Here is a 13,643-nt window from a genome sequence, read left to right on the forward strand (position 1 = left end):
ACCAAATGAGTCTTTTAAGTCAAATTTTTAAGCATCATAGACAAAAAAGAACAACTTCAATCTCCAACGAAAACCTGCAAAACTAAAAATTAGCTTTGGAATGACAGATGCATATCTCAAAGTCTCAGGAAAGACAACTTGCTTGGTCTAGAAAAAAAGATGGAACATGACCTGCCAAACATTTTAATTTATATCATAAATTCATTGGCATTACTATTTTATGGTGATTGGATCCCCTCCAGCATGCGAGCTGCAGTTGAAATGCACGCTATCATTCCTGAATTATCTGAATAAATAGGACAGGTACAAACTGTTGATGCATCCATGATGAATTATCAAGTTGAACTCTCCAGCTTATAACAAAAACCAGAAAGATTCCAAGCCGCTACTTTATGCCTGTACCAATTCATACAATATCAGGTTCTCTGGACTGCACAAGCTGCAATTTTTGTTCCATTTTCTTTAGAAAGAGATCCAGCTGAGTTCAATTGCAATCTATTAGAGGAAGAAACAGAAATTACTGAATTATGCATGCTTTTTTTTATCTTTTCATCCAGCTTATTTATTGGTACAATATAATTGCACAAGGCAAACCAGGCTGTATAAAAGAAAGGAAGAAATTGTTTTCGACATCAGAGCCTGTTGCAATTTAACATATATAAACAAAGAAGAATGCTTATTTACTAGGAGTTGGATACCCTGTAGGATGCGGCGCCAAGGCTTTGAACCAACTTGTAAGGAGAAGGTTGTCCCGAGAATCAGGAAAAGCAACATACTATAACAAATAGAATACTGGACTCCAAATAGCAGATACTTGATGCAGGCCTAGATATCTTTGTTTACAAACCATGCATGTCAAAGCCTGTTCTTGCAGCACTGGTCAGAAAGAAGAAGACCCATAATGACCTAAACAACCCTGACCTGGTTCCGTTTCATACACAAGTGACTGCAAATGTGACATAGTAAATAGGAAATAAGAAAATGATTGGATTATAGAAAGGAAGGCGTATATTTGAGATTCCTTTTTCAATTAGATAAATAATACAATCATGTCAACTTTGCCGGGAACAATTTGAAAGAACTTATCAAATCTAGTTGTTGTGATCGGTGATCCCCGTTGGATGACATGGGTAGCTTGGTGAAGCTGGAAACACCAAGCACCTGGCTGACACAGATGCCTGGATGGATCCCTCGTTACTTTATTTCCATCTCACAATCTCCTTCCTTGCTTCGCAAACCTCCTGGCCACTCCAAAAATGACTGCCTTGGTCAACAGGCCATGGTCGAGAGTACATGCGAGGGCCACAGCACCCCCAATTACAAGGAACTTGGGTATGTTCCCTGCCCAATGCTTCTGTTTCTCTGCTTCTACTATTTCCAGGGATGAACAGGTGCCCACTTCTGATGATCTTAGATCATCAGCATTGAGCTTGGTGTTGATTTGTGCCATAACAGCACTCCGCGATAGTGGCTCGTCAGACCTCCTGGCGATCTGGTAGGCGCGCAGGCCAGGTTCAATCCTTTTAACACAACCCCACATCCCCTGCCGGACACCCAGTTTTGCTATCTCCCTTGGGATGCCCATGTCCTCGTGATGGAACAGTAACACCTCACAGGCAGTCAACTGGCCATCCCCTCTCCTTGACTCAACTGTTAACAAGTAACATAGTAAATACACTAGTTGTTCAGAAGGCTCTAGAGAAGTTTATGAGGCATTTGTCGGTTCATATATTTATGGAAGAAGAAAAACAACAGTACAAGAATGGACTTCAAACCTGCACGAATGCACCAGCTGGAATAGTATAAGTCAACACGCCTGGGTTTGTTGCGTCTAGGTACAGAGTGGCATGGCACTCCCTGAAACATGAGACCAGATATTAGACATTTCTAAAGATAATAAACAATAGAATGGTCAAAAAGTATATAAAACATGTGAAGATAAAGTGAGATCTGTTGTTGCTAGTAGCAAATTCAAATGCCGGACATGCCCAATTCATGTTTGCAATAGATAACACATTGCTTCATTTTGTTATTTTCTTTTACACATAAGTTCTTTGGTTTTTATACCTTCTAGTAAATTAGACGACAAAATGATGGTGATCGTCTCTAGCAGGACAATGCAAACAAAGTCCAGTGCAAATGAAGATTCAATCTCTGATAGCACCTCTACACAACAAAATGTTAGAGGGAAGAGAGCATATGGTTGGACAAGCATCAAAGATATACCAGCCAGATGACGCTAGAACTTTGAAATAAAATGATTCCGTAAACTTTGTTGGTCAGACAAGAAGCGGGCCCTAGAAACATATTTGACCAAAATTATAGAAGTTTTAAGCAGCAGAATATATGGCAATGCCTGTCTCAAATCTATAATATTGTCAGCGAGTCAAAAGCACAGCTAAATTAAAGCAGTGCAACTCATTGAGCAGGAAGCAACTTTCATATCAAGTATTATTGGTTTAGAATGGATAAGGAGAAGGGGAGGAAAATCTAAACATGCCTATGGAGGATCAAGAGAGAATTATATAGCATTCATGAAAAGAAGATGTCCAGAAGGCATAGGAATTTTAGTCCATTGAAGCAAGCTTTTAAATTCTCAAAGCCAAAAAAAGGATCATGCTGATAAAAGAGAGACTGACACAGCAGATTGAGAAGGCACGGTTGGTGGCATACTTAAGGATAGGATAATGTTTTGAATCATAATAACAATGATCTAATGGATGCAAAGATTAAAAATTTCCTCTAACAAGGTTAATTCTCTCTATGATCTATATTAATATTGCAGTAAGCACGGGGAAGCCAAACAGAATATGGTGACTGAATTTCTTAGATGTTCAAGGTTTGATTAACCGACTGTGAGTGAAACAATAAAATAAACTGTGGAAGTTTGCAGATTTGCACTTGCAGTAACTTGGCAAGGACTTGCCAAAGTGAAAGCAGTTGCTTTAGTGCACTCAGTTTAGAATGGAGATGCAAGTTTCAACAGAACAATTTTTAGGGAGCAAGCAAATAATTCAATGGCTGTACTTTAAACTACATAAGATCTTCTTTTTCCAAAGAAAAAAATGAAAGAGATTTTCGTTCTCAGATATACATGCAGGAAATTTTCACAACACTTCCTTGTATTCCTTCTTTTATTCTTAACCTAAATTCCCAGGTATGATGAAGTGGAACCATTTTTTAAAAAGGACTTTTAGAGCAGTTAAGCAATACTTTCATTGAAACTAACTCAATTTTAGCTACATGTTAAACAGCTGTACCAAAATTAGGAAACTCAACAACTCCTAAATGTGCCTCGAGAAAATTTTTTGCATGTTATCCATCTAAAGACGATATGAACACAAAACCATTTGGAACAACAAAATTATATAGCAGTAATTCTAGAATTGCTGAGTATAGAATATGCAATTAAGCAATTTCCTTCAGAGTTTAGATCATATTCATCTTTTGCATCCTACTGTAAGCACCACAAACTATACATACTCTATTTAATCGAACTTTTATGTTCAAGCACCATTACATACTCTCATCAGATAACCAAGTTTTCTTCATTTCCATTGATAAACTACCCTACGGTTCATCTCATGTTTTAAGAAATGAATTCCATAAGAAAGACAAAGGCATCTGAACATTTCCATCAGAAAAAGATAAAAGCATCTGAACATGATGAATCTGTAGAAAACAACTAAAGCAGATGCACTTTACTATCCATTACCCTCCTTACCTTTGTCACACAGTAATATGTTCTTCCCAAGTCCCATATTCGGCGGCCAATAGTGTACTCTCTATCACTGCAGAAGAAGGGGAACTGCATAACAGGAGAGCGAAAAGAGAAAAAAAACGTAAGCAAACACAATGAGCAGCCCTGATTCATAGCATCCAAAGAAGTCTCATGAAAGAGGTCGCACCTTTCGAATCCAGTGAACTACCGCCGTCCCTGTTTTCGGACATTCCTTTAGTATTTCATGGTAGAGAAGCATGTCATCCCATCCATTCTTGATCCGGAACTCATCATCCCAAAAGAAGTCCCTCACAATCTCTGGCGTTGCATCCTCAAAGACAGTTCTACTGCGATATTGCGAAGGACCCACCTAGCATGAATTGAACAAATGCTTCAATACCAGAGTCATCATACTAAGACGAGAGACATAGCATATAAAATCTTTAAAGCAGAAGTAGACAGTTCCACTTTTGCAATTGAAACTGCTCTTAATGAGAAACCTGCTTAGGTGAGGGGGCATACCTTAGGATCTCTCCGCCATGCTTGATAGCTCATGCTCGGCAAGGACCGGTCCATCATTTTGTGCCACACCGGCCCCCCATCAGTCACCTCGACGAGCTGGCAGAGGTGCTCTAAATCCTCCTCCGTGACCGCCAATTTCTCACTTTCTCCATCTGCAGGACTGCGTAATGCACGACCATCAAACGCCCCAATCGCAAACCATAATTCCAGCAATCTCATAAGCTCAAGACAGATCAAAACCCTTGATTAACCAACTTACCTCACCACAGCCATGTTCTCCTCCTTTCCAAAACTCTTGCCGGAAACCGGAGAACTGATGCTACTTGGTAGCTGAGCCTTCAAAGAATCGACGCTCGATGTCTTCGAGGGGGGCAGACGGCGACCACCCAGGCTGGCCTTCTCCCCGCCAACCAGACTCGCGGCCCATCTCGGCCTCCACGCCCAACCGACAAAAAGCCCTACAAGAACCGCGATCCAGAGAGGGGCGGCGACCAAGGCGAGCTCGGCGACGCCGTCTCCGACGGCGGGCTTCCCCAAGATCCCAATCAGCGCGTCCAGAGTCAACGTCATCTATCTATCTATAATATATCTACCTATCCACCTATCAGGGATTGATAATTCCAAGACAACAAACAGCTGCAAGAACCCAAATGAAATCCTCGGTCGGGCTGGAATCGCACGGCAGCAGCGCTTCCGAGCGATTCAAGGGTTCAATGGGCCACTTTTGGAATTATAAGAAAAAGAGCAGCTTGTGGAGGAGAGAGGCGAGGAAGATAGAAGACGAAGGGGGTGGCTCTCTCTAAGAGAGGTCGAGAGTTCGGATAAGGATTTTGAAGAGATGCGCCGGGAGGCCTCTGATTGGATTTCCGCAGGGTCCGAGAGGATAAGTAAGCGGAAGAGAAGCCCTAGAGAGAGCAGATAGAAATAATTTGTTCGAAGATAGATAAGGAACGGAGCCTCAACTTCTAGTTGGGACGTTAGCGGATGAAATCTCTCAATCCGAAGGAGGGGAACGGTAACGACCCTTTCGGTTCGTGGCCTGGAGGAGGGGAAGTAAAGAGGAGAGGAGAGTTTTAACTTTTATATGGGAGGGAGTTGGTTTTTGGATCCTCGTTTGTCACGCGCGCGGACTCGGGAGACAGTGGGCGCGGCGCGAGTGCGCGGACCCGGAACCCCGACTCCAAAATAGACGGTGGGGATCGGTTGAACGTGGCCGCGTTTGGTGTGTACTGCATTCACGCGTTGTTTGACGGTGGGAGCGAGGAAGTCCAAATTGGACCGCGGGTGATGGTCTCCGGAAGGGAGATGTGGATGTGGATATTGTGATTTGGGAAGCGTGATCTTAATAGAATTTAGAATCATTTGATTAGATTTTTTTTTAGATTTAATTTTTATTTATATTGGGGGTTCCAATGTCATCTTGCAAAGTGGATCTCTTGTTGGCACTGAAACATACTCCTTGCTTTTTGTTATTATTATTGGGAGATTTGGACATGGGTTTCTTTCGCAGGGAATCATGGGATATTTTAATGAGAAGCCTAATGTGTTAGTATAAAAGAGGTTACCAGGAAATAAATAAAGTATCTTGAAATGGAGAACGGGGTTAATGATATGGACACCTAAAAAGAGTCCCTCGATGGAAACGAGGGTCGCATGTTAATAGAGAATTCATCCAATAAGAGGCTTAAAATGTTTGTCAGAGGGTTGAGACTTGAGATGCACTATTTCTCAAACATTGCTTCCTTAGAATATCTTAATCACAATCATGTATTTGCATCTTAAAACATGTGGAGATGAAATTTTAGTTAATTTGCATGCTTCTAGATAGCGTATAGCAACATAACTTTCTAATTATGCCAACATATATACCTACTTGTATCGCATCTTCTAAATAATTGTCTTCAGTTCATAGATAAATTGAATACTAGAAAGATGAAGTCAAAAGTGCCAATCTTCAATTGGAACCACTTATAATTTAACTCGAATTAGAGTGCATATGATTCAATTTTGGATGGATGACTGTTCTTTTCTTTTCTTTTCTTTTCTTTTTTTTTTTTTTGCTAAAGCGGATAGGTTATACCTAGCGAGTACGGATGCACCCAATAAAGTCAGAAAACAAAATGCCTCGGAGTGCCCAGAGCAACTCTTCATCTCCAACCCGTAAGGTACCACCGGAATGACTGGCCACATAAATAGCCATCCAATCTGCAGTTCCGTTGGCTTTTCGGAAGACATGCTTGACCTGTAAGGCCCCTCCCTCCTTCAACATTGTCCAAATATCTCGGAGCAAAGGGTGCTCGCATCTGTTGCCCCTTGGACCTCCCGGATTTAATTGATAGCTGTGGCCGAGTCACCTTCCAGGATGATAGAGCTAGCTCGTAACTCGCGTTGGGCATGACGAAGGCCCGCTTAAGCAACCCTCAGCTTCGCACCGAGAACCGAGATGTCGAATAGCTGACAACCATCGAAGTTGACCTTGAGGAAGTTCGGAGGTGGATGCTCCCGGATGAAAAACACCATACAGGATGGATGACTGTTAGAAGCATTAAATTTAAATACTGCCGAATACGGTCGTATTGGTTTCTTCTTGGAGCAGTGCTTCTCGTATACCAATCAGTACTTTGGACGATGTATGGGGGGATGCCTCATGGCCCTGCTAGTATTTAAAATCTCAGGCATAAGAGCTTGTAGTGATACTGTAAAGTTATTTAGACACTTAGCTCAAATTATTTGTCAAGGAATAATCGTGCCAAAATTTTATATTACATAAATTTTACTTTCAGCATATCTCTTCATGTTGAAGCAGCGCTTTTCTGGTTTTCCCAAAATATTGTATACTGAAAGAAGGATGGGCATTTGCAAATCGCTCTCACTCTAGTCTTACATATTGGCACGTATCTAAGACCTTGACACATACACACGTGATTGATGCCAATCACACTGAACTTGTTGTACATTGTCTCTGAAAGTGTCAATGATTGATTTACACTTCCACTAAATTTTCTCAATCTCTGGTGAGATATGCCTCCGCATCCAATAATACAACCACATTCCTCATCACCTTATCTGCCCGGATTCGACGCCCCACTAAAATCACGCGTGCCAGCTCGGCCGATCAATGGATGGGGGACATATGGCGCACCGAATCAACAGTAGAACGTGTAAAAGCTGTAAATAAGATTATGAACAATAATGAAAAGAGTAGCGTAATCTGAATCCATGGATAATCTAAACAATCAAATCTTTTTTTTTTCTTCCTGTTAAAATACACGGCGATGGAGACTGATTTTGTGTTATCCTTATAAGCATCAAGAATAACGCAGCGAAAACTTTTTCGTAAGTGATTACTATAACCAACTAATAACCACCCACGTTTAGTTATATGGGTCAAAATCCAACCAAAAAAAAAACCTCCAGTGAATAGTACAAATGATTATAGCTCGGTGCAATCTCAGCGTACTAGATAAAAAAAAAAAAAATGTAATTATCGGCTTGAAGAGTATAACCCCAAAATCATTCAATAAAGTTAACCGGAGTTTCCTCAACAATCGGCTTGAAGCTACAGGTTTTGGGGTTAAATGTTGTTCTTGTTATTCATCATCATTGCTGATGTATTAGACTCCAACAGGATGCTTCTGAATCTCTGGCAGTGGCCCCAGCCACATCACTGGATATTAGCATCTTCTGACACATTTTTTTTTTCCCGAAAAGTTGAGGATCTTCGTCTTTAAGTTGAAGTTCATTCTATATTCCTTTGACCTAATGACCGGATTCCAAATTAACTTTAAGAAGAGCAAATTAACAAATTGATATGTAGAAAAAGGATAATTCTATCTATTGAAGGCTATTTAACCCTTGTTAATGCAGTCTTGAGCTCCATTCGAAGTTGGTGGATTTTAGACCCTGTTCTTGGCAAATGGGTCATTTGCAAAATTGGCATGCTCCAAAGAGCTTTCTTATGGAGGGGCCAAGATCAATGTATGGGAAGTCATTTTCAGGTGCTCATACGCTGCCCGCCCCAGAAAGTTTGGTTCTTGCCGAGTAATGGACAATGGACCTCCTGGAATATTGATGGATGTATGGGACTGCGATGATCCTCTTAGTAGAATGTTTCCTAATCTACAGTCACTAGCCAGCAGTAATGCAACCTGGAAGCTCTACTAAGAACGTAAAAGATAATTTTGTTATTTCTACTTAGACTATAAGCAACGAATACCTATCCTTACGACAAAGGTGAACATGATTTGAGCCTCCGAATATTTTCTTCAATAAAAAAAAGACAAGTGACAAAGGCAAATATATCATAATCCATTTTATTTTTGAAGAACAAGTTACTAGATATATTTAGGAATAATATGATTTCCAGTTGGACTACGAGCAATAATAATTTTTCATACAGCCATATGTATATTATTAGCATAGTAATTGGCTGCTTCGATTTTTATTTAAATAAAATACATAAGAAAAGATACCAAGTAGAGTCATAGATGATAAAAGTAAACACATCATTTATCCATCTTACTTCAAATAGCAATCTTACTGTAAAAATATCAACGAGACAGCACTTCAATTATGCCACACAGAAATAAGAAATTATTGCCATACATAAATAAACATAATTTGTGGAGCCGATAAGCATAGCGTCTACTTCCACTTTTCTTATTCATGAATCAAACACAGCCCAAACAATTAATGTCCTTTTCCTGGCTTATATGATGGAGGTTTGCGGACCTTTGTTGTTTGTTCAAAAGCATAAGCAATCTCGATTAAATTTGGTTCGGAACCCTTTAAACCACCAAAACAGATACCAAAAGGAGTTCCATCTAATTCATATCCTGCAGGAACACTAATGCCTGGGTAGCCACCAATGGCAAGTACGGAGGATATTCTTGCATCAGGTGTCACAATTGCATCTAATTGCTTCTCTATCATCAATCTTTCCAAACCTTCCCTGGAGAGTTGAGTCATTTTAGCAATTGCACTTCTCTCAGCAGGACCAATCCCACTTGTGTTTTGAGCCGCCAAGAAAACAAGTTGGCCAAATTCTTCCATCTTTTCCTACATTTAAAAAGTAGTAAAACCTAAGTTTTGTTATCTGAAATAGGAAATAAAATATATATATAAATATATATAGTTTGCATTACCTCAGCACTATGTTCATTGTTGAAGGTTATTACATCTGCAAGAGACCTAACAGGCGAATAGGACAACTCTGACAAGTAAGCATTCAAGGATAACTTAAACTCAGCCAATAGTGCGACCTCCTCGCCACTTTGCTGGTCAAGGATGATGCTCGAATTTGTTATTTCAAGGTTGTCAATCAATATAGCTCCCTTTTCTCTACCAAATGTTTTGTCAGATGTTAGAAAAGCATATATATATCCATATATATGATAGTAATAAAGAAAATCATTCTTCAAAAACAATGAAAGAAAAGGCAACGTCATAGGTTTTTGTATAGTTTGGAGACCAAGTAAACCAGGTCAAAGTTCGGATTAGCTCCGGTTCACAACACCACCTCTAGTTTGGATCTAAACCGAATACATAGTAAATTGCCTCTATATCAAATAGTTCTTGACTAAATTTGATCGGACCTAGCTTTTTGTATTTAAAAAAATCCAAAAATGTTCGGATCATGCATAATATCGAAATAACCTTGTGAATCTCCTCTCCTTTTAATGAAGCCCGTGCTAACGAAAGTTGTGAAAATTGGTATTCTTATTGTATCTCATGAGAATATTTCTCCAAGTGTTTGGCACAAGTAGCTATGTATGATATTTTTGAAATGATCGATGGAGCTCTCATCATTCTTACCGAAAAGAAAAAGAACAAAAAAATGTAGACTTAGTTAATTGACTATTTCCAGATCAATTTAGTTAGCAGCCTAGGTTGATGCAGTAGTTCTAGGTGTTTCTGTGATGAAGTCACCTCATTGTGTTGAAATGCTCCTCAAAAGTCTTCCGACGGACAGATCCTTTAGAAAATTCAAAGAAGCTGGCTCTTAGAATTCCCAATCTTTTGCCCTTCAACCCCTCCGCCTTTAAGAACTGTTTGTAACCACCCTGAGGTATATACTTTGATGCCGCAAGGGTTGCTTCCTCATCTCTCGGGTCATAACCCGCAATTGCCTCCAACACATGGACAGCATCTGAGACCGACCGACAAAGAGGTCTGCATTCAAATGAGTGACATGAATAATAATTAACCAGGATAAAAAGAAAAAGAAAATATAATTAACCATACATTTAACATTTAGTTTCTTAGAGAAGGAAGATTACTTAAAATGAACGGTTTTCTTGATTTGATGAAATAGTCCGTGGCCCCTGCAAAACTTGAATTAAATCTATGCTATTGTTTTGCTTCATAAGCACTTGGATTAGGTTAGATTAAATGCCGCATTAGCTTTTTCCAACCCAACCTTCTTAACCAAATTCCCAACTTGACCCAAAGTACATACCGGCTATGTTTCCATGCACAAGTTTAATCAGGAAGCAAGTCTTGCATTTGTTAAACCCTAGCAATTTTCTTGACTTGTTCCGGGCTAATTGCGATATTTTATCGTCATCCGTGCTTACCCGATGGTGTCCTGTCTAGGGGAGATGGGGATGACCCCGGCCCGGCTGGTGAGCCCCACCGTGGGCTTGATCCCCGCCACCGAATTCGACGCCGCGGGGCAGATGATGGACCCGTCCGTCTCCGTCCCCAGCGTCACCGCCGCCATGTTCGCCGCCGCCGCTATTGCCGATCCGCTGCTCGACCCGCACGGATCCGCCGATAGCACGTATGGATTCTGCACCCAACAATATTTTTCCTCAAGCCCCGAACCAAATTTAAAAAAAAAACAAAAAAAAAAAGAAGCGGGAGGTGGAGTCTACGGACTCACCCGGCCCTGGCCGCCGCGCGCGCACCACCCGCTGCGGGCGTCGAAGGACCGGAAGTGGGCCCACTCGCTGAGGCTGGCCTTCCCCAATATCACCGCTCCTGCCCGCCTCAGCCGCCGGACCACCCCGGCGTCGCGCGGCACCACGGACCCGAGGAGGGCGAACGAGCCGGCGGTGGTGTTGAGCCGGTCCCGCGTGGCGATGTTGTCCTTGAGGAGGACGGGGATCCCGTGGAGGCCCCCGCCCGGGTGACACCCGCTCCGCCGCTCCTGGTCGGCACGGTCCGCCTGCCGGACCGCGTCGGGGTTCACCTCGATCACGGCGTGGAGCAGCGGGTTGAGGGCCCGGATCCGGTCCAGGTAGTACTCCACCAGCTGTCTGGAGGTGAGACTGCCCTCCTTGAAAGCCTGCTGAATGCCATCGATGGTGGCCTCTTTGATCTCGAAGCCACGGCAGTCGGTACCGACCATGAGCACCACGAAGAGCGTGGAGAGAAAGGGAAAAGCAAGGGGCCTCACCATCTGCGGCTGCTGCTCGCTTCTCGGTGACCGACGTCGGGATGTCGAGTGCTTTTATCTTTGGTAGTAGTATTTTTTTGTTTTTTTATGTCTTAGATATTAGTATTTCTCGATCATACATGATCTTAACCACAGCTAAAATTTCTATTCCAATGGACCTTTCAAATCGGATATGGTATACATTTATAATCTGATTCCAAACAAAAAAAAAAAAGAATAATTAATTTCCCATCCCTTCCAAAGATCTTGGTACAATAAAAAGTCTCCATTGATCCGTCCTAAAACCTTCGGCCCAATAATTTCACCAAGTTTAATTTGCGATCCTTGAGCCTTTTTTATTTTAAATAAAAATATCGAAAATACTTCTGCCCACCCTAATTTCTCATTCCTCGAAGAAGAAGAAAAAAAAAAGGCTAACGACCAGCTGCGGTAGCCACCGACCCTGACCGTCCCCTCCCGCGGCCGCGCCGTCGGAAATACCACATGCCCCCACAGTGGGGAGGTGCTGAAGAAAAGGAAGAAAGGCACCTTCCCGCATTCTGCGGCCGTCGCCGGTCAAGGCCCACCCTCCTCCTACGCCCGCCGCAGCCCGACCTTTTTCTGTCGCTGCCGGCCTCGAAGGAGGAGAAGAGTTTTCCGCTGGCCAGCTGCGGCCGCGATGGCAGCAGCCTGGCCCCCCTCCTGCGGCCATCTCCTTCGGCTGCCACGGCCCGGCCCCCTCCCGGCGCCGCCAGCTCGCGAGAGGGGAAGAAAGTAGAAGGGAAGAAAAAGAAAAGAAAAAAAAGAAAGAAAAGAAAAATAAATAGGTAAATAAATATGTGTGTATGTATATATATATATATATATATATATATATATATATATATATATATATATATATATATGAACGAATAAATAAATAAATAAATAATATATTGTAATGAAATAAAAATATTATAAATAAATAAATAAATAAAGCCGCCGCAGGCGGTGACCATGCCTCCCTCTCGCGGTCGCCACAGCCCGGCCCCCTTCCGGTGCCACCAGCCTCACGGGAGAAGAAAATAGAAGAAAAGAAAAAAAAGAAGAAAAGAAAAGAAAAAAAAGAAGAAAAAGAAGAAAGAAAATAAAATAAAAAAGAAAAGAAGAAAAAAAGAAAGAAAAGAAAAATAAATAATAAATACATATATATATATATATAAATGAACGAGTAAATAAATAAATAAATAAGATAATAAATAAATAAAAGCTGTCGCGGCCGCCACGGCCCGCCCCCTTCTGGCGCCATCGGCCTCATGGGAGGAGAAAATAGAAGAAAAGAAAAAAAAACGAAAAGAAAAGAAAAAGAAGAAAATAAAAGAAAATAAAAAAAGAAAAGAAGAAAAAATAAGAAAGAAAAGAAAAATAAATAAATAAATACATATATATATATATATGAATGAACGAATAAATAAATAAGATAATAAATAAATATATTGTAATGAAATAAAATAATAAATAAATAAATAAATAAAAGTTGTCGCTGCCGCCTCCGGCTGCAACCAGGCCCCCTCCCACGGCCGCCACGGCTCGGCTCCTTTTTAGCGCCACCAGCCTCACGGGAGGAGAAAATAGAAGAAAAGAAGAAAAGAAAAGGAAAAAAAAGAAAAGAAAAATAAATAAATAAATACATATATATATGTATAAATGAATGAATAAATAAATAAGATAATAAATAAATATATTGTAATGAAATAAAGTAAATAAATAAATAAAAGCCGCCGCAGCCTGGCCCCTTCCTGCAGCCGTCACAGCCCGGCCCCCTTTGGCACCCCTGGCCTCATGGGAGGAGAAAATAGAAGAAAAGAAAAGAAAAGAAAAGAAAAAGAAAGAAAAGGAAATAATGAGTGAGTGGCAAATAATCTGATCTTTATGATATTGATAGGTGATGGAAGGCAAAATGGATCATCCTACTCCAGCGTGGAGCCACCTAATTCTGGCCGAGCAGACCTCAGAGCCGAGCAGGTTAGACCTCGGTCCCTC

General features: G+C 41.2%; 2 protein-coding genes across 2 annotated transcripts; both read right to left on the minus strand.

Moving 5' to 3' along the window:
• Positions 1 to 962: 962 nt before the first annotated feature.
• Positions 963 to 5,299, minus strand: LOC120105888 (stAR-related lipid transfer protein 7, mitochondrial-like). The gene is made up of 6 exons (XM_039118638.1): positions 4,503 to 5,299; positions 4,244 to 4,403; positions 3,909 to 4,091; positions 3,725 to 3,808; positions 1,776 to 1,857; positions 963 to 1,650 (listed from the first exon to the last, which is right to left on the minus strand). Exons 1-6 carry the CDS (start codon positions 4,811 to 4,813, stop codon positions 1,211 to 1,213), a joined length of 1,260 nt encoding a protein of 419 aa, XP_038974566.1. The 5' UTR covers positions 4,814 to 5,299; the 3' UTR covers positions 963 to 1,210.
• A 3,530-nt stretch (positions 5,300 to 8,829) lies between these two features.
• Positions 8,830 to 11,681, minus strand: LOC103703996 (probable amidase At4g34880). Its single transcript, XM_039118639.1, has 5 exons — positions 11,127 to 11,681; positions 10,819 to 11,033; positions 10,172 to 10,414; positions 9,388 to 9,583; positions 8,830 to 9,301 (listed from the first exon to the last, which is right to left on the minus strand). The coding sequence occupies exons 1-5, from the start codon at positions 11,643 to 11,645 to the stop codon at positions 8,933 to 8,935; spliced, it is 1,542 nt and encodes a 513-aa protein (XP_038974567.1). The 5' UTR covers positions 11,646 to 11,681; the 3' UTR covers positions 8,830 to 8,932.
• Between the last annotated feature and the right edge of the window lie 1,962 nt (positions 11,682 to 13,643).

The sequence above is a fragment of the Phoenix dactylifera genome, unplaced genomic scaffold (assembly GCF_009389715.1).
Source record: "Phoenix dactylifera cultivar Barhee BC4 unplaced genomic scaffold, palm_55x_up_171113_PBpolish2nd_filt_p 000388F, whole genome shotgun sequence".
Lineage (NCBI taxonomy): Eukaryota > Viridiplantae > Streptophyta > Magnoliopsida > Arecales > Arecaceae > Phoenix > Phoenix dactylifera.